Source organism: Buteo buteo, chromosome 22 (genome assembly GCF_964188355.1).
Source record: "Buteo buteo chromosome 22, bButBut1.hap1.1, whole genome shotgun sequence".
Lineage (NCBI taxonomy): Eukaryota > Metazoa > Chordata > Aves > Accipitriformes > Accipitridae > Buteo > Buteo buteo.
The window spans coordinates 16,859,617-16,883,112 of NC_134192.1; the positions used below are offsets into that span (position 1 = coordinate 16,859,617).

At 43.6% G+C, this 23,496-nt stretch overlaps 1 protein-coding gene across 6 annotated transcripts in view; it reads left to right on the plus strand.

Annotated features, from left to right (window-relative positions):
• Positions 1-14,414: 14,414 nt before the first annotated feature.
• LOC142043347 (integrator complex subunit 6-like) overlaps positions 14,415-23,496 on the plus strand; it is a 42,427-nt gene continuing 33,345 nt past the window's right edge. For 5 of the 6 annotated variants that reach the window (XR_012654020.1, XR_012654019.1, XM_075054432.1 and 2 more), the window contains exons 1-2: positions 14,455-14,703; positions 14,799-14,876. Coding sequence is in view for 4 of the 6 variants with exons in the window: in XM_075054432.1 (XP_074910533.1) it covers positions 14,593-14,703; positions 14,799-14,876 (189 nt within the window). In the remaining 2 variants the exon portion in view is untranslated. Of the gene's footprint in view, positions 14,704-14,798; positions 14,877-23,496 lie in introns of all 6 variants that reach the window. The other variant, XM_075054433.1, reaches the window with a different exon arrangement.

Genomic DNA, 23,496 nt, shown 5'->3' on the forward strand with positions numbered 1-23,496 from the left:
GCAACGCCGCGGCCGTCGCAAGCTCTCCCGCCGCAATCGGCACGGCCCGCTTCGGCTTCCCACTGCATTTCCACATGCTGCTTTTCACCTCCTCCTCAGCTCTGCCCGATGAGCGCAGCCCAGCAAGACGCCGGCGTGCCAGCTCAGGAGCGAGCGTGGGGAAGGCGAGGTGACGCGAGCCTGAGCTGCAAATCTCTTCGTGGAGAGCGAGCCCCAAAAGCAGCCTTCCTGCCACGTTCTCCTTGCAGGACTGCACCCACCTCACTGCAGAGAGAAAGGGGAAAAACCAGGAAATTCCACGATGAACGCTGGAGGGAGAGATCTCTTTCACTGGTTTTGTGAAGTTTAGTTTGTTATTTGGGGTAAAAGGGCAGCATTCAGGAAATAAAGGCATGATGGGTAGATTGAAATGTCTGTTTTAATTTAGAATCCATTGCACTACAGTGTGGTATACACCGTATTTATAAGCACTATGCTACATGTCACAGTAAAACTATTTTGAAGGGAAAATATTGAAACAAGACATCAGATGCTCTCAGAATTTTTGCTTTTCCCCTAGAATGAAATTTTGACAAAATTATTGATTGCTTGAAGCATTTAGTTACAGCAAAAGTGGGCTTTTGATGGGAAAGATGTTTCCAGCATAAGTGAAGCACAGATCCTCATAAAACTTCTGGCCTAGTGCAGCCTTTGGGTTGCTCCTTTCCCCAATACAATGCTAACAGGACAGTTTGTTATAGACAACATAGATATTGCACTTGGTATATTCCTATTTTTAGTTTCTTTGTACTTTTTGTAGTAATACTGATAAATTCACTGGAGTATTATTACACTCGCAAGACACTTTTGACTAAGAGAAACAGTGTACAATCGGGATACTTTGGATTATATTAGGATAAAAGTCGATAAAGTAATACCGCTGAAATTATAGCAATGTGAGATAAAAATCAGATCCACTGAATTTATTGAGAACAACAGCACTGCTATCTGACCTTACTTCTGCCCTATATACAGTCATTAGCAAGACTGTGCCATTTATTTACAGCTTCCCTCTATTGCACACACAATCTTGGGCAGTAAATTTAATTGCTGGAGTATTCTGTGTGCAGTTCACTGGAGCAGTTGTGTTTAGAATAATGTTATCAACATGCTTTCTCCCCAAAATCAAGAAAATGGGTGGCAACCTTTTATGCTTTGCCCACAATTTTGGTAACTCTTCCCAATGATACAGTTTAGTGTCGAGTTGACCTTTATGGTTTTCACAGCTAAGGCAACAGTTACATAAAAGGGATGAATGAGCAACAACAAAAGAGGAAGGCTGGGATCATATAATCTGAAAACTGGAACTGCCTGCATTTATACTTTACTATTTCAGTGAGGAAGGCAGCACTGAAGAGTGGTTAAAGCTGTAAGGAAATAGAGGTTCTGCTCTCATTTCTGCCTTATGTTCCCTGTATTGCCCTGTGTAAGTCGTTTTAAGACCAGACTGCAAATGTCGCCTAATTTTAAATTTTAAAAGTCAGAAAGTGTAAATTTTTCAGAAAAAAACCACAGTCTTGTAACCAATAGTCAAAATTATGCCTACTGGTAAAGAAAAGGAGGCACGCAGCAGTCAAGGTTGATTTTCAGTGACAAAAGTCCCTTTGGCTCCTACTGATTAGACTTGGATTTCTCCCTCAGTGAATGAGAATGAAACACTTACACCATGTGAGGCATGTTAGATGTGAGTTAGTTTACATGACTATTAACAGTTGGGATTAATATTTGTCACTAAACCAAAATATTGGCAAGTATGCAAGTAATAGGAAAGCGTCACTGTTTCTTAGCCTTGCTGGTTGTTTATGCTCCCCTCTTTAGTATTTGCTGAGATGCAAAATGCTGAGATACTTTCACACAAACTAATAATTTCATTATTACTAGAGCTGTATGGCGTGGCCATAACTATGGTTGGGTAGAAGGGTTTCCACCATCTTATGAACCTAAACTAGATCTGGGCTCATCTGGAGTGCTTCTTCCAGTCTGGTGATACTTGGGTTTAACTGGACCCTTTTCTCTTGCTCTGCAGGATTTTGGGGTGGACAACTGGGATGGTTTAAGCCACTGAGTAAAGTTTGGGTCCCCTTGAGGGAGTAGCAAACAGTCCCTAGCCTTTGAGGCCAGAAATTCATACTTTCTTCACTGAGTTCTCTGAAAATTGACATGTTTGTCTCTCCCTCCCAAGATTCAAAAGGAAAGGGAATCTGCTGGAGAAGCAGCAGGTTGGCCTCGATGCCACTCAAGCCCACTGAGTTTTTGTTCAGCTGCTGTATTTGATATATCAGCTGCCTACTTCTGATTTTAACCGCTCTTCAAATATCTTCAGAACTAACAATGCAGCATATCAGCATACGTAAATCTGTGGGGTTTGCTAAAGCATTTTCCTTACAGTTTTATTGACCTTAGCAGCAATAAACAACAGTGTGTTCAGAGGGAAGACTGAGTTTCTCTGTATGTTTGTCGTGCTAGTTCTTGGTTCAGGATTTTTTTCCACTATTGTCTGTTAAAATTTGTTTTATGGCTTGCATGACACAGTGACTGATGCTGAAATCCTCTGATGTCTTTTGGAAATGCAACAGAAGCAATTTCCAGCCCATGTCATGGGAAATTTGCATGTTCCTGGGAATAAAAATTAAGATGAAAGCAGGGTGTGTGGGAAGACCTGGTTGTGGCAGAATCATTCTTGGCTGCTTTCTTGGTTGGAGAGCAATCACAAAATGAGGATTTTTACCAAGCTTGTTTAGATCCTCATAAGTGGATTTTGGCAGGAGGCAGGATGTGGCCACTGCCAGCTGCCTTGCTGAGTTGTGTGTATGTTCTGTACCTCTGTAAAACTAATGATTAGGCTATGATGAGAAAATAAACCTCAGTAGGAAAGAACAGTTAGCAAACCCCTAAAGTCCACTGTCCACAAAGAGTCCCATTTCTTAGATGGGCTTGCTTTATTTTAATAATGTTAGAGAAAAGCTCCATTTTGAGACAGAAGGCATAGTGTAGACCTGGTCTATGAAATTAGATAGCACTCTTTTGCCTATCTACTGGGAAAAGGAGCAGCTGAGCATAATGCTTGCACACAGGCAGCTCTGTACAGTGTTTCACAAAAAGCTTTGAAAAAGATAAGAGTCTCATTTTGTACTTTGACAAAGAGTTGCACTGACAGCTAGAGTCTCCATGTTACACTTGCAGCGAGTACAGCAGTTTTCCGTGGTGTTGCTGCAGCACTGCCCTACCTTATTTTATTACCCTCCCTGTTTGCCACATCACCAGCTCCCGGTAGCCGGGGGTGCTGTGGATGTGCCAGTCCTGGATCCCGGAGTCAAAGGGTCCACGGGACGGCTTTCTGAATCTCGGCAAGCGAGCTGCAGCTCCACGAGATGGGAAGTAAGAGACCAGCTTGATAACAGATATCCTTTGCTGCTTTTGTTTGAAAATAGTAAACGAGTAAGAAAAATATTATGGTTGTATCTGGTATGCAGCAAGGCTTTAAATTTGAGTTTACTTACCTTCCAAGCTCTCCACATATCCTTTATTTGACCAGAAGTTTGCAAACGTGGCCATGGGAGGGTTGCAGGGGTAATTGGCTAGCAGCCTGGGGACTGTATTTAATTAGCAAGGAATGCACCAGCCGTAGCTGCATTCTCTGTAGGAGCTGCAACCCACATAGCTACAGGTGCTGTCCTCTCTCTCTAGGCCCAGGGACTGCCCTTCTTCACGCAGGAGGGCTACACGTTGCAGCTTGTGCTGCATATGGAAAAGAATATGTTTGGATATCACTATCAGAACAAAAGTCTTTCTATTTATTGCTCTGCCAGTAATGCAGGCAGTATCCTTGGATTTAGGGCCCCACTGCCCTCTTAGTCTTATTACAGATGAATCCCTGGTTGTCAAAACCTTGGTGGATTCACATTTTTTAACCCTCTGTTTGATTAACCATTTCAGGACAGCTGGGCCTGACTGACTAGCATCAGCTGCTGATCTTATTGAGTTCATCTGGAGTTTCAAGTGATTGATACCTCTGAGAATTAAGCTCAAAGTGCACCAGGCTAGACTGCCTAGAGCTAAAATACCCACAGTCAAAGCCCATTAACTGAAATGTCTGTGTTTCACTGAAATTCTCTTTGGAAGGCTGAAGCTAATTTTTCCTTTGTTGCCACTATTCTGAAGTATCGTGCCTTGATGCACTGAGATGTAATACACTGTTATGATTTTTTTGTTGTTTTTTTAAGTAGTCTGATGGCTAAATACCCTCTTTGGTACTAATTTCTAAATCAAAAAAGTTAACTTCTATATTTATGGTCATTTTAGTTTTATCAGGTGACTGTGGTTGCCTGGGACGTGAGTCAGGTAAGCTCCTGTTACGTGTATCAAAAGGTAATTTATTGTTTCAGTTTATTAAGTTATACATTTTGTGTAATTTTGGCTCTTCCTAAAGAAAAACAGGAACCTTGTTAGAGCTATGCTTCTCTCTGTGCTTGTTTTCCTTCCGATCTACATTTTTTTTCCCCAACTACTTTTTGAAGTGTTTTTTCCTTATTTTGCTTCTGTACATCCATTCTCGTGCTGTTTTAATTTCTCTCCTGTCTGTGTTCCTTGATGTGCGTGAGCACTGAGGAGAGCTGAGCATCTGGAGAAGGGCAAAGGGGCTGTGAGCTCTTAGTAGGAAACTCCAAAGCACTGGCACTGAGATACTAACCCTTGAAGGGCACGGTCCGGTATCAGGGACTCGCTTCCCGGGAGAACTGCATTAGCAGGGGTGCTGAACAACTTAGGACCCCCCTGCCTTAGCGCAAGTATACCACTTGCCTTATATTTTTTGTTTAGTGTGCTCCAAAGCTGAGAATACAAGTGCTATGGAAAGCTTGAGTCATCAGTAGCTCATCACAGATTTCCACTGTGCTAGACCGTCACAAGGCTTTTGTGGTCTTCCCCCTTGAATTTTTAATCCGGTTTCATTTCTTGTATACATGTCAAGTCTGTGCCCAGCACTGATCACCCACCATGTCCTTTTCCCTCCTCCCTTCTCTGCTGCTTTCTCCTCTCTTTCTTTTCTGCCTCATTGCTGGATGGTAAAATGAGGGAGCAGGAGGCGTGTGTGTCGGGAAGAATGGGGAGATTGCAGCAGGGACGTGGAAGGGGGTGGCAGGAGAGGGCAGGGCTGCTGGGGGGTAAGGGACGAGCTGCCCGTCCTTGGCTCGGGGATGCTGTAGAGTGTGCATTGCGCAAGGCTGGAGAAGTGTTGGGGTGATGAATGAGCATGTTGTGACATGGGAAATAGCTGGCACAAACTCCCAGTTCAGTTGGATTTTCCTTGCGAACACAATGGGTTTAGCTGAATAGGGAATAATTGAAGTTTGAAAATGTTTCTGACTGTTCTGAAATTGTTTGGAAGAGACTTGGCGTTATTACAGCCTTTAAAAAAAAAAAGGCTGGGCATAATCATAATTGGAAATTCTTGTCTTTTATAAATGTTGCATGTAAAATCTTTTATTGCAGTTACTATTTTTTAAAAATGAAACTGAGTGACTTCAGGGTGGAGTTTCTGGTTTTTGTTTGTTTGTTTTTCCTTGCTGTCTGAGGTAAATTGTTACTTTCACTTGGCTATGGAGAGCAGTTGTTTGGTTGCCTTGTCTTTCTTTTTTTGTAGATAGTACCAAATTATTATTGGGCACTGGGGGGCTTTTTGACCAAGAATGGAGTACAGCTGCATTTTCTACCCTTTGAATATGAGATACAGAGGCTACAATTAAATACCAAAACATAGGATTAAAATTTTCCTTGTTATAACCTGAGATTCATACTTCACTAGCTAATACAATATTCTCTCTCTGCACAATTCTAAGTGTGGTTGCTCTAGGGAAAAATGGGGGGGGGGGGGGGGGTGTTGATTGTGAAGCTCTGCCAGAAGCATCTCCTGCCCCCGGAGGAAGCCTGCTGGAAGATGGAGAAGAGCCGAGCAGAAGAATGTAGAGAATCATTTACTGCTTGTTACTGATGTGCAACACTTGGCCTGATAATTCAGCACTGAACGACAGGAACTGCCATGCTGTTTCCAGGAACAGCCAGTGGCAGATGGTTAGTGATGAAGAAAAAGGCCACATACCTACATACCATATCATCTTGACTTGGTGTCTCCTCCCAGCTTTGGGAAATCAGCTGGGTAAGGCTTTGAAAAACCCAAAAGTTTCACCTAGCCTACTGTGTCTATTTGCCATTGATCACACTGTCCCCCATGAATTTGTTTAATGCCTTTTAAAATCCATTTTCAGTCTCCACAACCTCCTGAGGCACCGACTGCCACAATGCAATTATGGATGGTATGAAAGAGTACTTCCTTTTGGGTGTGTTTGTTTTAAACCTGCTGCTTAATGATTTTGTTGGATGCCCCCTCAGCTTTTGTACTGCAAGAGAAAGTGAACAATTATTCTGTATTTACTTTCTCCATTCAGCATTTTATAGACTGCTATCATTTCCCTCTGCAGTCATCTTTTTTTCCCAACCTGAAGAGCTCTTGTCTATTTAATTTCTTCTTGTAGTGAAGCTGTTCTGTATCTCAGAAGATAAATGTGGGCTTTTTATTACTCCTCTCTTTCTTCTTCCTCTCAGACAAAAGTGTCAGGGAAACCTTATACAGGAATGCCATCGTTAAAAGATTCTTTGGTGCCTCTTGGTGCCAAAATAATTAGCTTTCAGCTCTTGGAAGTTGCCAAAAGCTTCTGAAAGGAAGAGAAAACTTCGTTCTCATAACCCTCTCCAGTTTGAGGTTGCATTCACATCCAAAACTAGGTAAGAGCATGTAGCAAGTAAACAGGAGAAGTGTCTGCATTTGAAGTTCTCCTTTGCTGCCAACAAACCTTCAAATTTAATACACAGAAATCGCATGAGTGCAAGGAAGTGACAAAATCAGGACCTGAGAGATCAGGAAATTCAGTAATTTGGTCTGTACTGAGTAGGGTCAGCAGCGCTAAACAGGAACAAAGATAGCAACTCCAGAGAGAGCAGACTTTGGTGTTCTTTTTTCTACTTAGTCCAGAATAAGCACAATATCTTCTATCACGTGCAAATCTTAAGAGACAGAGGAGTAAAAGAGATAGCATGTTTTTATTTTAAATTTCTATGTTCCTATCCGACATAAATACCCCATTTGAGAGAGGCAAATGCAAATGTCTCCAGATCCAGGCGCAAGCATCTGCGGGGAACACCTTGCTGCCCTTTCAGTCTGGCAAAGTCACGCAGCTCTTCCACCTTGTGCCCTTTTTTCCTACCCTGTCGCATTTGAGCTGACTCTTCAAGACTCTGCACGCCTATTTCTTGCTTGCTGCTGTGTCTCAGTTCTTTGGATTTCCCATTTGGTCTGTGCTGCTGGCAACACTGCTGCACTGTGCTGCCTGCTCCTGCCATGTCCTTTTTTCATGCCACTACACAGAGAGCTCGCAAGATGAGGTTGTGTCCCTGCTTAAGCGCTTCCTGGAAACTTGTTTCTGCCAAACACCTACCAGATACCTCGGGAGATGAGCCTTTGCTTCCTCTTCCTCATTAATTATCTTTAAAAAAATATATAAAATAAAGTATTGAATGAAAGGATCTCTTTTATTCTCCTGTGCACTTGCTTTTTGCTGAGTTTCCTTCTAACCTCAACAGTGCTGCTTGGGCCTTCCTCTCCTCCTGTCCTGCCTTGCTGTCTTGTTACCACCCACTCATTAGATCATGTCTGAAATTAGCTTGCGGGAACTACAGGGCAGGGTTGATTTCTCTTGCCTCTTTAGTGAGGGCTTGGCACAGTTTTGAGTGGTTTTGAAAAAATAGTAAAAACAACAAAAATAAGCCCTTGTGCAGCTGGGGAAACCAAGGTAGGAAGGCCAGGTACCTATGGAAGGTGCTGGTGAAGGTCTGTAGCAGTGCCAGCGAGAGCTCACGTGGCACCAAAGCTTGTGCTCCAGGTAGATAATTCCGTCCACTTCTGTAACTGCCTTCAATGACAAATAGTCATTAGGATGAAGTATTGGATTCCTTTGGGAGGAAAAAAATTATTTTGTGAAGAATGCTTATGGTAAAAGCAACACTTTTATTGCGCAATGTTTTCTGTAGTAGCTTTGGGGTTTTTTTTTGGCAACTAAATGATGATAAAATAAATGTACTGATGCCGTGAAAGACTTCAGTTTCAGTAAGGTGGTGATGATCATCTGTTAAGTCGATGTCGGGAATGTTAATATTCATCCCTAAATAATACATCAGATTTCCAGTTCAGGACCAGTAACTTGATTTTTAGGTGATCTCAACACAGAGTTAACATCCCACAGAGTGGTGTCCCTTGATATACTGGAGACTGTCCCTAACTTGGTTTTTTTTTTGAGATACAAGGAGCCATGCCATTGGGGGGCAGTGGGTGTTCCCGGTGGAGTGAAATGATGCTGAGGGCTGAAAAGTGACTTGCAGAGCTGAAATTGAAGGGCTGAGGCTCCCTGAGACTCACAGCAAGGTCTGGTTCACTTTGGATCAGGCACAAGCAGGATGTGGAGTGCACAGTCAGGTTAGATAAACTTTCTCTGTGGGAGATACTTTGAACTCTGTAAGGGAGAATTTCTGTTGCAGGCAAGCCACGTATGTAGTAAAAAATCATAACTGTGTCCAGAAATGAAACAGCCAAGCAGGGCTTTCCCTTTATGATGAATCCTGTCAGTTCAGAGCAGGTCCCCAGCCTATATAAGTATTCTTTGTCATAAAATAAATGCTGATAGGTAATAGATGAAACAATGGTGGCACAAATCTGTGTACCCTAGCCTAGGAAAATGACTTTCCTAACCAGTCCCTGTTGGCTCCAGTCTACTTAAAAATGTGTGTTTTCAGGTGTCAGGTCTGGTAACGATACACTGCGTTTACAACTCCTCCTCACAGAAACCCAGGCAGAAGGATGTAGTTTTCCTGAGAAGAGGCAATTTTTTAGTCTCTTTATATTTTACCTCGTAGAATGTAATAAAATCCAAATCCTGCTACTTTGCACATTCATTTAATTCATATTGTTGCTTTCCACATGGCTAATACTCTGGATTATTATTTTTTTTTATAATGCCCTTCATCCAAAGATCCCAAGCTGATTTGGCCCAATTCCCAGGTACAGCTTAGCAACACTTAGCATAAGACCAGTAAAAGGAAGTAACAGGGAATTTCACGCGGTTCTTGGCTGGCTGTCAATTCAAACGTACCTACAGGTCAGAGCATCCCTGGCCTGTGAGCCCCTGCTTCCCATGGCTGTGACAGCCTGGTGCATGTCTCTCCTGTCTCAGATAGAAATCCCTCTTTCTCTTTCCTATCTCTTCCCCTCCACCCCCGAACAAGCTCTGCTGTCTCCCAGCATTTATGAGAGAGAGATGATAAATCTTTATGTGGGGAGAACTTGGTGGGACATATAGGGTCTTGGAGCTGGGTGACCCACCCCCTTAATCTGATGTTATTTGCCATTTGATCACAAAGATGCACTAAGTGGAAGCACACACTTTCAGTTTTGTATCTCCCTGCATATGCATAGGTATGTGCATGATTTTAATGTCTTTTTCTCATCTTCATGTCTAGAGTAACTCATTTCTCCAGTTTGCTAAATTTTACCAAGAGGGTTTCAGTTTCTTTTTCAGTAGTCAGCATGTTTTTCAAACTTTTATTCTGAATGTTTTTCTTCTCTGGAGAGAGTCTTGGACTTTGAAACCAGCTCTCATATGGAAACCCTTGCCTGTTTGGAAATTTGTTCCAGCTTGTTTTGCCGTTCAAAGTGCTGCTTCATGGATTCATTTTATGCCTCCTCAGAGACATTTTGTCAGAATTTTGCTTATCTACCATTATTGCAAAACGATACACCATCTTAGGCAACCAATCACTTCCTCATCCCCTTTTCATTGGTCTTTAAAGCAAAATAGAAATTAAACTGTGTCTGCTGTTACGCAGGCTGTGGTGATCTGGCTTTCACCTTTGGACCATGGGTGGTATTAGCTGTGCTCACATAAAAACCTTGCAGAAAGAGGAAAGATACTCTGTACCATGCACAGCAAAGGGTTAATCCATGTGTTGGGGAGATGGGGAGAAAATTATGCTGGCTGGACTCTGTCTCTTTGCTAATAGGCCTCTTTTTCTGAAGTGCATGGAAGACAGATGAAAAATCTCAGAGTTGCCTTGAATTATTTTCCTGAGCACACAGCTTTCTCTTTCTGTGGTGAAATATGACAGTTATAGTGTAGTATTTATGCACAGTCAATAAATCAGCAGAAAACGTGCTGCATTCAGGGCATGTATCTGTAGTCTGCTCCTTATGCTTTAGCTGAAAATGGAATTCTTGAATTTGCTGAAGCCTGCGAAAAGAAATTCAGGTGCACATCTCCATGGGAGCCTTACACAAAGTCTGGCGGCCCACAGTAATGCAGGATGTGCATCTCAGCTTCCGTTACTGTCCTCCAGTCTGTGAACCCAGACTCCCAAAAGGCAGTGGAAAGACAAGTTTTGGATTAGACTCCCAAACTCTTGCTTTAGTGGAATGATTGCAGAAAGGAGATGGAGCAAGTGAAAAGGGCAGAAATCTCTAAGGGGTGAGTTACAATTTTGTGGAAGTTTGTAGTGTAGTTACAAAATAGGGAAAAAAAAAAAGTGCTGCTGAGCAATATCCTGGAAAATACTGGTTTGCCTTTTTTTCAGAAGGGGCTGTGTGACACACTGGCAGAAGCAGCCTGGCCTTTTCTAGTGTCTGGCTTAAGAGCAGCTACCTGCTGACGGGTGAGAATATTTAGCCCTGATACAGCACACAATATCAAAGGACTTGAATTTGCTCAGCTTCTGCCATCTTGAATATAATTCTCTGTATTCTTGCTCTGCTGTATAGTTACTGGAGCTCTGAAGGAGAAATTATTTAGCACAGTTTCTTACCTTTCATACTGGAGTTCAGCTGTACACATTCTTTATGTAAATAGGAGATTTCATCTTTCTGTGAGGGACAGTGGATCTGTGGCTGGCTAAGAGCTAAACACTGCTGAATGCTCACTATGGTACTGAAAAATTCCATCTTGTGTGGTGCCAAGCAAGTCCCTTAGCTCTGGTGGCAGCCCTGCTTTCTGTATGATAGGGATAATATCTCCCAACTCACGGGATGGATTAATCAGTATTTTTATAGTAATTTAGCAGTGACCATTATTGCTTTGGCTTGAAGCCTTTTAAATCAAGCAGGAAAGTCATCAGGCAGCTGTATTACAAGAGCAAGATAGGGACCCACAGAAGCAGAGGGGGGTTTGAAGGGTTTATCTGTTGATACAGATTTTTCAGGAGATAATTTCTGGCTAAGGTATCAAGCATGCCCCAAATTCAGATGGCTAATTGGTGCCAAAGCTGACCTCCTTCAGTGCCTGAAGGAGCATGGCTAGTGTCTCACAGGTATATTGCTTGTTCAGGTCAGAAAGCAGCTAGGTGAGAAAAAAGTAACAGATGAAGCAATATAAAGGTGTTAAGAAGAAAGGAAGATTGTTAGAGCTAAAATCCTGTTAGAGGCAACAGCTTAGACGTTAAGCTGTGTAAGGACGAGGAACAGAAAAATAATAACTCATCAGCACAACAGGGAAAAATACCACTGATCTGTTTGGTCAGAAATTGACTGAAATTATTCTTCCAGAATTATGTTCCTTTTTACTGTGGGATAGAATATCTACACAGGAGCTATTTCAAAATATTTAATTATAGGAGAGCTTAATCTGCAGTAACTGTTCTGATTAATTTCCCCATAGAGACAATTTCTTTAACTATTGCAGTTGAAGAAATGTAGATGAGTGTAATTTCAATTAAAAACCAAGAAAAGTTTGAACTTTATAGATGTAACAAATGTCTGCTGCCACAGCTGCTAGGTAGTCCGCACTGCAAACACAAATTGTATGGAGGAGCAGTAAAGAACCACTCACTCTAGCTGCATTCATGCACAGTAGCAACCGTGGTGTCTGTTATTTTCAGGAATTAAAAAAAGTCTCATTAAACTAAATAAATGTCTTGCATTGTGCCCAGAAAATTGCTAGACTTCAGCTCTTGTGGTGTCCAGCAGGAGCAGGCTCCAAAAGCCAAAATCCTCAACAGAGAAAGAGGGAGAGTATGTGAACCCTGCCTGCTGCTGCCCTTGGAAAGGTCAACCTCTGAAACAGGAAACAAGAGAGTTTCATCTTGACCTTTAAATACTATGTTTGGATGTGAGAGAAGTGGCTTTTAGGTATCTGGCAGTCTGGAATAAAAAAAAAAAAGAATACAGTGAGGGTATGAACTTCTAATTGTTTAGCATTTCCTGTAGTCTGTTTTGAGGACGCTGTAGGACGCAGGGCCTCTAGGTTGCCAGTTTGAATTGGCTGAGGTCAGCTGGAGTCAGAAGTTAGTCTCTGATCTCATCTGGTTGATGTGAGAGAAATGCATAGGTGGCCTCATCAAGTTCTCAGTGCTGGGATCTAGCAATATTAGCTGGCATCTTCTACCAATAGTTTAGTTTCCATTCAGACCTTAGCAAATCAATTCCTATCCAGGAGTTGTCTTTCCAGGCTAACATGCAGCAGTGCAAAAATACGGTATCTGCATTTTTGTCTTATCTATCGATTCAAATCCCATTTCTTTCAGTCTGGCTCCATTCATGTGCACTAATCACTTGCATAAAAATATTTATCTGTTTATCCCTCCTGGCATTTCTGCTATGATTGTTAAAATTCAGAAACCTGGCTCACAGTTGGACTCGCACATATGCAACTTATGGAGAGGGCCTGGATAACGGAATGGAGTCTCCAAGTTTGACAGTATTTGTTTTCAAAATGAGCTGCTTTTCAACTATTGTTTTATCCACTTTTGGTTCACTAAAATGAAATAATTTGATAATGTTATATGAAAAATATTTGCAGAAGCTAAGGTTTTTGAAAATACAAACTTCTTTCTAAAGGCAATATAGACACTTGCCACTGTCCTGTATTCAGATGTTGGGGTTTTTTTTGGTGACAGAAGGGACAAGCACATCCCTGAATTAAATGAATTTACACCTCCAATTATTTTGATCAAGATGGGTAATGATATCTTTACAAACATTAATAATTTGTAATGCTTTGTAATGGGGATTTTAGAATTCACCTGTGGTGTTGTGAAACAGCAGTATCATCAAAATGCTTTACAAAAACAGAGCGAAAACTGAAACTGACTCCTTGCCTGTTTTTCAAATGAATGGCAAAAAAAATCCATGGAAAAAAGCCTTTCAATGTAAAAGCAATGGAAAATATTATCAGTTTCTTAATTATTATTTTAAACTAAGATTCATGTTGACAGTGCTGCTTTTGTGTTTTTTGGATTCAATCCTGGAAGCAAGCAAGCATTCGGGAGCAGACATAGTGCTAAATATTTCCTCAGCCTCACTCCACTTACCCAGTTACAGTCAGAAGTAGCTGCTGGGGCCTGCGTACGCCCAGGGGCCCATGCCAGCACAGCCTGCTGCTCAAGGGCTGAGGCCTCACTTTTTTTTGCCTCAGAGCAGGGCACCTTGATCCCTTCTTTCAGACAGAAACTTTTTTTTTCCTCCCTTTTTCACCTGAGTGGTAGGATATAATGCAGGGTTTTGCCACAGTTAATTTGTTGCCGTCCTGCCTTCATGCAGGTGGGGTGAGGAGCCCTGCGAGCACCTAAGGACGGTGCCCCACACCCAAACCCGGCCGCTGCCTTCAGAAGATGGCCGTTACCTGACTGGAAAACAATCGCACGTGGAGGGCTGAGGATTTAGTGCTTAACTGAAACCTCTGAAGACCCGAAACGGAGCGATTATATCACCAGGTGATTAGCTGAGCTGCTTCGCTCGGTTCCCCGGGGCCGGCCTACAGCTCCTGCCCGCTCCCCGGCCGTCGAGAGCTGCGCGGCCTCCGAGGCCGGGCCGCGGCGGGGGTAGGCCGCGGCGGGCAGGTGTGAGTGAGGCAGCCGCTCGGCCTGAGGGCGACTGCGCGCGCCCCGGGGCCGTGTGGTGACTCAGCCGCAGGGAAAGGCCGCAGCGCCGGGACGGTTACCGGAGGGGGGGGGGGGGGGGGGGGGAGGCACCACCGCCACCGGGCGTTCTCCCTCCCTCAGGGGAGCCCCCGCGGCGGGGCGGGGCGGCCCCTGGGGCGAGGGGCGGGGAACCCCGCAGAGGGGCGGGGCAAGGGTGACAGGTGCGGCGCGCGCGCGGAGGGGTCCGCCGGCGCCTCCCGCGTTCCCTCCTCACCCCGCCGCCTCCCCGCTCTCCCCCCCCCCCACGCCCCGCTCCCTCTCCTTCTCCCTCATGAATATGCAAATGCGGGTATAATTGGCAGCCAATGGCGAGCGCGCTGGTCACATGGTGCTGGTGGAAGCTCAGGGAAGAGAAGTTGAGTCTCGGCGAACACAGGCAGCTCAGTAACGAGCCGCAGCGGCCGCAGCCGGAGCCGAGCCGGAGCCGAGCCGAGCCGGGGCGGGCGGACAGGCGGCCGGCCAGGGGGAGTGAGCGAGCCGCTCCCCCCCCCTCCCCCTTCCCTCCTCCCCGCAGGGTGCCCGGCGGGCCGGGGCTCTGCCTGGACCATGCCGATCCTCCTCTTCCTCATAGACACGTCCGCCTCCATGAACCAGCGGGCGTATCTGGGCACCAGCTACCTGGACATCGCCAAGGGCGCCGTGGAGATCTTCATGAAGGTGAGTGCGGGGCCCGGGGGGCGGGGGGGGCCGCCGCCGCCGCCCCGCTCGCCCCCTTCGCCCGCTCACGCCGCTTCTCTCCGCTCTCTTCGCAGCTGCGGGCCCGGGACCCGGCCAGCCGCGGCGACAGGTACATGCTGGTTACCTTCGACGAGCCGCCCTACTGCATCAAGGTAATAACTCCCCCCCCGCGGCCTCCCCGGCCCCCCCCTCGGCCGCCCCAGCCCCGCCGCGGGGCCGCCCTTGGCGTGGCGGCGGCGCGGCGCAGCCCCGTCCGGCCCGGCGGCGGCAGCAGCAGCCTGTGAAGATGGCGGACATTTTGCTTTTGTATGGAGGAGAGAGGCTGAGGGCGCTGCTGAGATGGAGGAGGGGGGGGGGGGGGGAGGAGACGGACGGGAGCGTGATTCACCGCCCCGGCGTGCCGAGGGAGGCGGGCGGCCGGCCGCGCTCCGCCTCCGCGGCTGTTGCTCGCCCGCCTCCCGTGAGGCGGTGGCTCCGGCGGGGGCCGCGCCTTCGCCTTAGCCCGCCGCCGCGGGTCCCGGCCCCCTCTCGCTGCTGTTTTACCCCCCACCGTCACGTCAGCGGAGGGTCGCGTCCCGGCCGGGTTGCGGGGGCACGGGGTTAGGGCAGGAGGCAGCGCCCTCCTCACGTCTGCGGGACCCCCGGCTGGCAGCGGGGAACCAGGGGACAGCCGCGGAGCAACCCCCCCCCCCCCCCGCCACCCTCCCTGCCGCTGCCGCCTCCGACATGGCTGTGGTTTTGGGGATGGAGGCACCCGGGACTGTTCTCCGCCGTATTGGGGTTCACCCCCCCATCTCCTGCTGTGCACTGGAACCCGCACCGGTTTTGTGTAAGGTGCGTGTAATTCCCACTCGGGTAGACATCTCCGTGCAGGGTTGTGGCAAAGCTGGACGTGGAGTCCGCCTAGCTGGCTTCTCTCGTCCCCGTTTTCTCATTCCTCAAGATTGAGGCAAGTAGGGCCATGCCATTTATCACGTCGACTGCGCCACGAGGTTATGGCAAGAGGAAAAAAAAAAAAATCGGGGCTCTGTGTCCCTTATACTGTAGCCTTCAACTTGCTGATAGAAACATCCAACTTAATTTAAAATATTTAAATAAAGCATGCCACAGAAAACAGCATTGCTGTGGGGAAGCTTTAGAATCCTTCCTGAATAGTCCTGGATTAGGACTGTATTTGCCATGACTAGTATAGTAGTTATCATATCCATTGGGCCTTAGACCCATACTGTGGCGGCCAAAGAGGTTCATGTAAAATCGCTTGCTAGTCGTCCCAGAGAAGAAGAGAAAACCCTCTCTAGATCCCCCAGCTAAAACTTCTTGAAGAGAGGTTGTAAAAATAACTGTGCTCACTGATGCTGTCTGTTCACATCTTTGATAGTGAGGAAACTTAATTATCAAGAGCTATGCATCTTGGCTCCTTTCATCAGCAATATATTTACACAGCTAAAAAGTACAGCCTGCTTTCTGAAGTGACAGGAGTGATTTAGTGAGTCAGTATTTATTGCACCTTTCGTTTTCTCAGAAGATGGTGCGGAAGTCATCCTATTTCTGTGAGTTGAAGCCATCCTCCTTGAGTTACAGAAACCTACTATCTGTCAAAAAACCCTAGGTCTGTATTGGAGAGTGCTTTGTGCTTTTTTTTTTTTTTAAATGCATAATGCACACATCCTTTTCCCCATCCATGTTTGTGGCTGGATGCAAAACCCAAATCTTTGTCACGCAAGCATTAACTAGATTTCTTGAGTGAAGAGTTTTTTCTCCTAGTCGTGTGTCAACTATTTTACAAGTAGACCTTTCTTAAGTTTGAGGAAGAAACCTTTCTACTGCAGTTATAGCAAGCATACTGGTGATTTAATAAAAACATTACTCTTCTGCTGGAGGTCTGTGTGGTAATGCTACAGGTTATTACCACATATATACTCGTATGTGCTGAGGAAGATCCTTATGTTTAATGAGCCTCTGTGTACATTCTGATGTACTAATGAGCATCTGACTGTGTTCCCAGTTTTAGTAAATAGTAATTTAAATAAATGGGACTCTGTGATACCCATCATAGTATTGAATCATGTTTGACATACAGTAAATAACGAAAGGAAAAAGAAAAGTGTTGTAGTTCTTGTAACTTTCTAATGTCTCTTCTTAGAAATTTATTTTTCTACCTTTAGCAAGCTGGCTTTTAAACTGGACCTTGAACAGTCTTAAAATATTTTTTCAAAACTTAGTAACTTGTGTAGGAACTGGCTGCAGATCAATAAATTTATGTTTATAAAATAATTATGATCACAACTCCAGTTCAGCTATTACATAAAGGCTTCATGGCATAAATTAGTGTGGTTAGGCTGTCATCCTATCTCTTACTTGAGCAGAGAAAGCCTTACAGCAACAACGTTTGCTTCCCCTGTTTGAAGACATGTTCTCAAGACCTTTTACTGGTATTTATGATACCCCTCTGTTGTGTTTTCTAACAACCATAGTTATGCCAGGAAAACTTTCTGGTCTAGGCTAGGTTCTGTATGTCTTGCAAAAGATGGTTGTAAAAGAAATAAAATTTTGTTTCTTTGCTAATGCTGCTGTAGTTAGATACTTTATCTCTCTTGATTTAGAGCAGGAGAAAACAACCTTGACAAGTGAATGCATTTTGCAAGTCTGCTTTCCAAGTATGTGCGTTAGTGGCTGCTTTATCCTCTTGTTTTCTTTATGATTTACCCTAATTAAATTATATAATCTTACAGATAGTTCTTAAGGTTACCAGTGAAGCAATTGAGGGAAATAATCTTGTTGTGGAGTTGAGACCACCCAGGAGAGGTAGAGGCATTATGGAACTTCAGCTTGGAGCAAGGGTGCCTGTGAGAGGAGTGCATTGTTTTTGTTTCTGAATTCGTTTACCTGTAGCCTTAATGTATTTTAAATCAGCAGTGCTGGTTCACTTTTGATGGACAAGAATGTCTCAAGAAAACATCACACATGTGGTGGTATTGTGCTAAGTGAAAGGATCCTGCTATTGCACAAAGATTTGCTAAAATCTGTGCAAGTAAGATGACGTTTTTCGGAACTGTCTTCAGTGTAGAGAGTTTGAAATTATTTATGAGACCTATGGTCCCTCTCCTAGTCACTCCTGTTTTTAATTGACTGCTCATACCTCTCTGTTTGCACTACTTACTTTAAAATGGGATTACTTAGTCTCAGTTTGCAGTGTGGCTCTGCAAAGAACTGTGGTGGCATGTATCTAAAGAGGGGGCAGGGTGCTGTCCTGGGAAGGTGGGGACAGTGAGATGGGGATGGTAGGAATCTCAGTTCCATTCCCGCAGCAAATGCCTCTGAAACCTCATCAGCTGTTTTGCTCGTGTTGGTTACGTAATGTATAGATGGTGATTTGTGGCAGTAATTATGATGCAGGCATTTACAACTCTTGCTTTGCTTCCAAAATACTCTCTGATAAGAGACAGATATTTAGTATTTTAAAAGCATATTATGAAATGTATAAACCTGTAGGTGTCAAATCATGTGATCCTGTGTAGGTCAATGGGAATATACCTGTAAGTTCTGTTGAATGTTGGGTCAGTCTGATTTTATAGACTAGGAGGCAAACATAGTATGTTATTTTCTGAAGTAAGAATGTTCAACCTGATGTTTATAGTGTGTTTTTCCTCCACTGTTTTTAGATTAAAATTGTAATAGGATGCTGTCAAGTGAGTCTGTCTTAGGTTAGTGACATGTTAGCAACATTGAAGTGAGCCAGTCCATTCTGGTTTTGGGTGTTTGGCATGCTTGGGAAGCTAACGATACCTATAGTAAAACTCCTTTGTAACCAGTAGCATGTGGCAGGTGTCTATTATGTAATATTAAAAGACTAGTGCTTAAATTTAGGTACTGAAGGAATTTATTCTCCCATGTGTATCCTGTTCTCTGGGTGAGAAAAATGGGTTTAAGAACAGCCTTGCTGTCTGGCACAGTATTTGATGTTCTTGGCTTTCTAGCTAAGATAAATGCATTATCTGATTCAATGAATATGGTACCTGACATGTCCATGCTTTGAAGACTTTATATTCATGGATTGCTAGAACCCAGAGCTTGCTCCATCCCATCTGTGCTTTGACCTGGTGTTGCAGTACCTCTGAGCCTTGTGTGCCAGACCCACCCTTGTCATCCCTTTCTGCAAAACGCAGCTGATACCGAATGCATGGGAAGGAGGGTGAAAACAGGCCAAGTGTATTACTGACAGTTCTGCAGAGCATTTACCCAAGCTCCCACAGTTTGTGGTTCAGAGACCCATGCTGAGGGTTGGTATGTCAGTAATGGTCTTCTGTGGCTTTTTCTATGTATTTGCCCAGTTGATTTTTTTTTTTTTTAAATCACGTAAACTTTTAGCAACCTCAGCTGCTTTCCCCCCCCCACTATCAAATATATGTGTTCCTCTACACCTAAGCACGTGCCACGGGATAAATGGACAGAATCTTCAGCCATTTTATTTGTTTTTTCCTGAAGTAGTCGTGCTAGAGTAAAAGTATGGGGAGAAGGGAGGAGTCTTCTCACCTGCCCCCTTCCCCAAACTTTTCCTGTTCTCCAGTGATGCAGAAAAGAGGGAGGTAGGTTTCACCAAGATCTACCTAGATTTCTCTGTAAATGGAGCTCATACTGAAATCCCTGCCTAAAAAGAGCTTTTGAAAAGGAAAGCAAGGTTTAGCTCTTTGTTGGCTTTTTCCATTCTTGATTTTTGTTAAACGTCACATCCTGTAGCGTGGGGTCTGCTTGCGGGTTTGTGCTGCAGATGGCTAGTTCAGGCCCAGACAAAAAAACTAATGGTGGTCTTATGTGAAGTTATTGATTAACCCGACTGCCCTGTTCCCTTGTGACTGATACCTGGCTGCTGGCAGCGATGTGGCCTTTCCTCAGTGCTTGAGGAATAGTATTTGTGATGGGGTCACAGAAATATGGCTTTTGTTTTACATTCCTGTGAGACTCTGTAGTATGACCTTCATAAATGAACTGGTCACAGGTCAGAGGACTGAGAGAACTTAAGTTAGGTTTACTCTGCCGAATCTGAAATTACATGTATTTTCCTCTTTCTGTTATGTGTTATACTGAATTCAAGAGTCAGTTGTGACTGCACTGTAAAAATAGGTTTCCTGAATTTGAGTGCAGAAATATGTACGTAGCTGCCTGAGAAGCAGCTCAAAATCCTTAATACAATGTATGTGAAACACTTTACTGTTTGAGAAATGCAAACTGGGACTGATAGATAGGATGCCTTCCAGTTCTGTTGCTGTTCCTTGCTAGTCTGAACATAGGTTTCAGTGCTGTAGAGGTCTCTTGTGGAAGCAGCCCTTCATGATGGACTCTGAGCAACCTCTTCTGTTTCTGTGAAATTCTTATAAGGAGTTGAGCTTGATGACCTTTGATTTTGGTGTTGGATTGGGATACCTTAGAGGCTGGAATAGGAATTTGTAGAAGGCTCTTTTAAGTGTCTGTCAAAGAGTATTTACCATATGTAAATAACCTGTTCATTTATGGTACTAAAATAGCGCTTCAAAACTGGGAGTTCATAAGGTCAGACTCAGGGAGACTGACTTTATCTCATTTTTTTTTAGTGGCACAAAAGCTTTTGCCTGCATTTTTTTTATTTCTGCTTTCACACAGAAGCTGTGCTGGTATAGAATGTAACCAGTTACCACTGACTCTGCAAAGAGGGGTGACAAATGAATAGGCTGTACTGCAAAACAGAGATGTCAGATCTATTTGTCTGTTTCTGGAAGAAATGAAGTCAGACCTCCTGACCCTGAGCTGCAGGGAGAAAGAGAAACCCAGCTGTGAAACCTGTTGGGTTTGAGGCAGAGATCTTCAGGAAAGCTGCCTGAGGTGATGGGAAATGCGTGCGTTTGTGTTGTAACTTTTGTCAAGGATGAAAAATAGAGGAATATCTAGTAAGCTAACCTGTAGCAAATCCACAGAATAATCTTAAATTGATTAGGCTTTTACAGGAACCTTGAGCCACCAAAACCCATCAGTTTTACATGTAAAAGGTCTGGTTTCTGGCAAATGCGAATACTTGGTGGTCTGACCTGCGCTGTGGAAAAGGATGCATGAACAGCTGGAAATACGGTTGAAGGTTTACAAGTTGGTAGTGAGGTATGCAGGCAGAATTGTTTGGTGCAAGGCAGATAGCAGCTGCAGGGGCAGGAGGGAAGCTGATAGCCGAGAGATACAAAAGAGAAAGAAAACTGAGGTAAATGGGAGAGGCCTATCTGTCTCTCCAGATATGCCATACATAATGTATAAACTTAGTGAACCTACTAGCCAAGCATTATTAGAAGGATTAAAAAAACCAACCAAACGATGCAGAATATAGTACTGAAGAACTGGATGAAATGTAGGTAGAATATGCAGTGTCTGTTATTGATAACTAATTCAGGAGACTCATGTTCTGTATTTGTTTAGCGGAGAGAATAGGCATTCCTATTTTACCACCATACACGTTTTGAGTCAGTCATAGCAATACATGTATTTCTGAACACTAACATCTTCCATTGCCTGTGAAGTACTCAGCACACCTCTCCTCCAGTCTTGCAATACCTTTTCCACTGTGCTTGGTTCAGGTTTTGTCATGGAATTTGTGTATTTTCAGAAGGCTGGCTTTCAGCATAAATGACTGGCAGGTTGAAGCCAACAATTGCTCTTCCTCTGTTAAACACAATGAATTTAAGGAAAGAAACAGAAGTCACTTAATTGTGTAAGGAACACTCTTGCAAATCCTGATTGTCTAGTTCTTGTTGAGGACAAACCAAAATCACTTAATACTGTTTGAGAATCCCCCACAAAACAGTTTTTACCTGCTGTTTTCTATTTAATTAACTATCACTTAGGTCTTTGGATGAAGGATGTGTGCTCTGTGTGTATGCATGCAAAAAAAGTACTTTTTTTTTTAATTAAGCATCTATTTTGGAATTAGACAAGTAAGGCCAAAGACAGTTAAAAGGTTCTTGTTGGTGCAAGTGGTAGGTTTGTGTTTTATATACTGCAGTGCATGTCTCTCAAAATATATAAAAGTCTGAAAATCTTTTTTACTAAAAACTTAGGAATTTCCCTGTAGCAAGCATGCAATAAAGTGTTGTAGCTCCTTTTAGCTTATAAAGGTAGTAAATGCATTCCAATAGAGAGCATCGTTTAAAAAGCACATTCCCCTTCCTGAGAGGCAACATATTGGGTGGCGTAAAGCACATTAAAATGCTTTTAAACAGGCAGAAGCATGCTAGTCTTACTTCTTTCTCCCTCTCCTGAGTGACTGCTTCTTGCTGCCTGCCTTTTGTTTGTGAGTTGTAGTGAACATCCTTTTGCAGGAACTGGTGTAATGAGGAGAAAGCACTATACTAAGGAATTTTGTGCATAGTAATGTACCTTTCCCTTTGTTCATTACTGGTTTGTTTGGTTTTTTCAGAGTGATTCATTCTTCTAAAAGAAATAGTTTGGTGCATTCTGAAATTGAGGTCTCTTGTAAAAATTCAAGTTTGTGCAACAAGAAGGTGATTAAGTTTTGGAAAGGAATTGTTTTTAAATGGAAGGGTAGTACAGAATTTAACAACTTCTTGATAGGTATGGTGGGCCAAACTCTGCTTGGCTGTAGTTTTTGTCATTAGTTTTTGGAGTTAGTTAAATACTTGAGCTTGTACTTTCACCTGCTACCTGTGTTCATGGGAAGGGAGAGCCTGTGTTGCTAGGTTAATTCTTAATGAAGATATTTTAACTGGTTCTGTTTCTACAGGAATCTGCAAACTAAAAGCTTGCTTTTTCATCCAAAGTGTGTTGCTGCTTCGTACTATTGATGAGATGCCAGAGACCTTGAATGGAAATCAACATCTGTTGTTCATAGCCACTGTAGCAATTTATTTTTTTATCTTTCTGTTTGGTTCTTTATTTGATCTTGGACACATTCAAAGATGTAAGCCCTTAAGACTACAGGATAAACTAGACAAAAGTAGATATGTTTGCACTAAGAGGCTTAATTCATCCTCAGTGCAAAGGTCGCTTTATTTTAAAAATAGAAGCTTAAAATGTGGAATCAAACAGTTGAGTTGGATCTCCATAGCTGTATTTTTTTAGTGAGGAGTTCTGTAAGAAGGAAGGTGCTTTGTGAAGTTGGTGGTTCCTGCCATGTGTAATCTTTATTGGCTGCCGCCTCCTCTTTTGTGCTGTTAATATTGGAGTTTCACACGTGGGGTTTTTTAAAAGATTTCTTTTTCGTTGGTATTTATGGAAGAAGGCCTAGGCCTTGTAACCTGGCTTTGTGTTGTAGCTAAAAATATGCACAGAATACTTCTGTGATTATCTTGAAAATGGGCATTTATTCTTTTTAAACTTTAAAATGGAAAAACTAATATGGTGTTAAATGGTGGTTGTCTCACACTATAACAATGGAAAAAGGTAATTAAGGTTGCAGACACTTCTACAATGTTCATCCTTGCATATTTTTCAAAACAGCTTGCCAGAAAGAACTGTGATTTTCAGCAATGGTGCAAGAATGTTGTTCTGAGCTTACTGTGAACAAGAAAAGACAAAACTTAGTGCTGTCTCCTACAGTGTTTTTATACTTCAGACAGTTGAAATCAAATGGGAAAAATAATTTCTGTACTGTGTGACTTGTCTTCTGGAGATCAGTGCTTTTGGAGGGGAGAGCAGTGTGAGTCCAAGGGCCCTGTGAGAAGATTCTGGATGTCTCCAGTCTTTAGCAATTCTCTTCTTCACCTTCTATATTTTGAATGCCTGTATCCCTGATTTTAA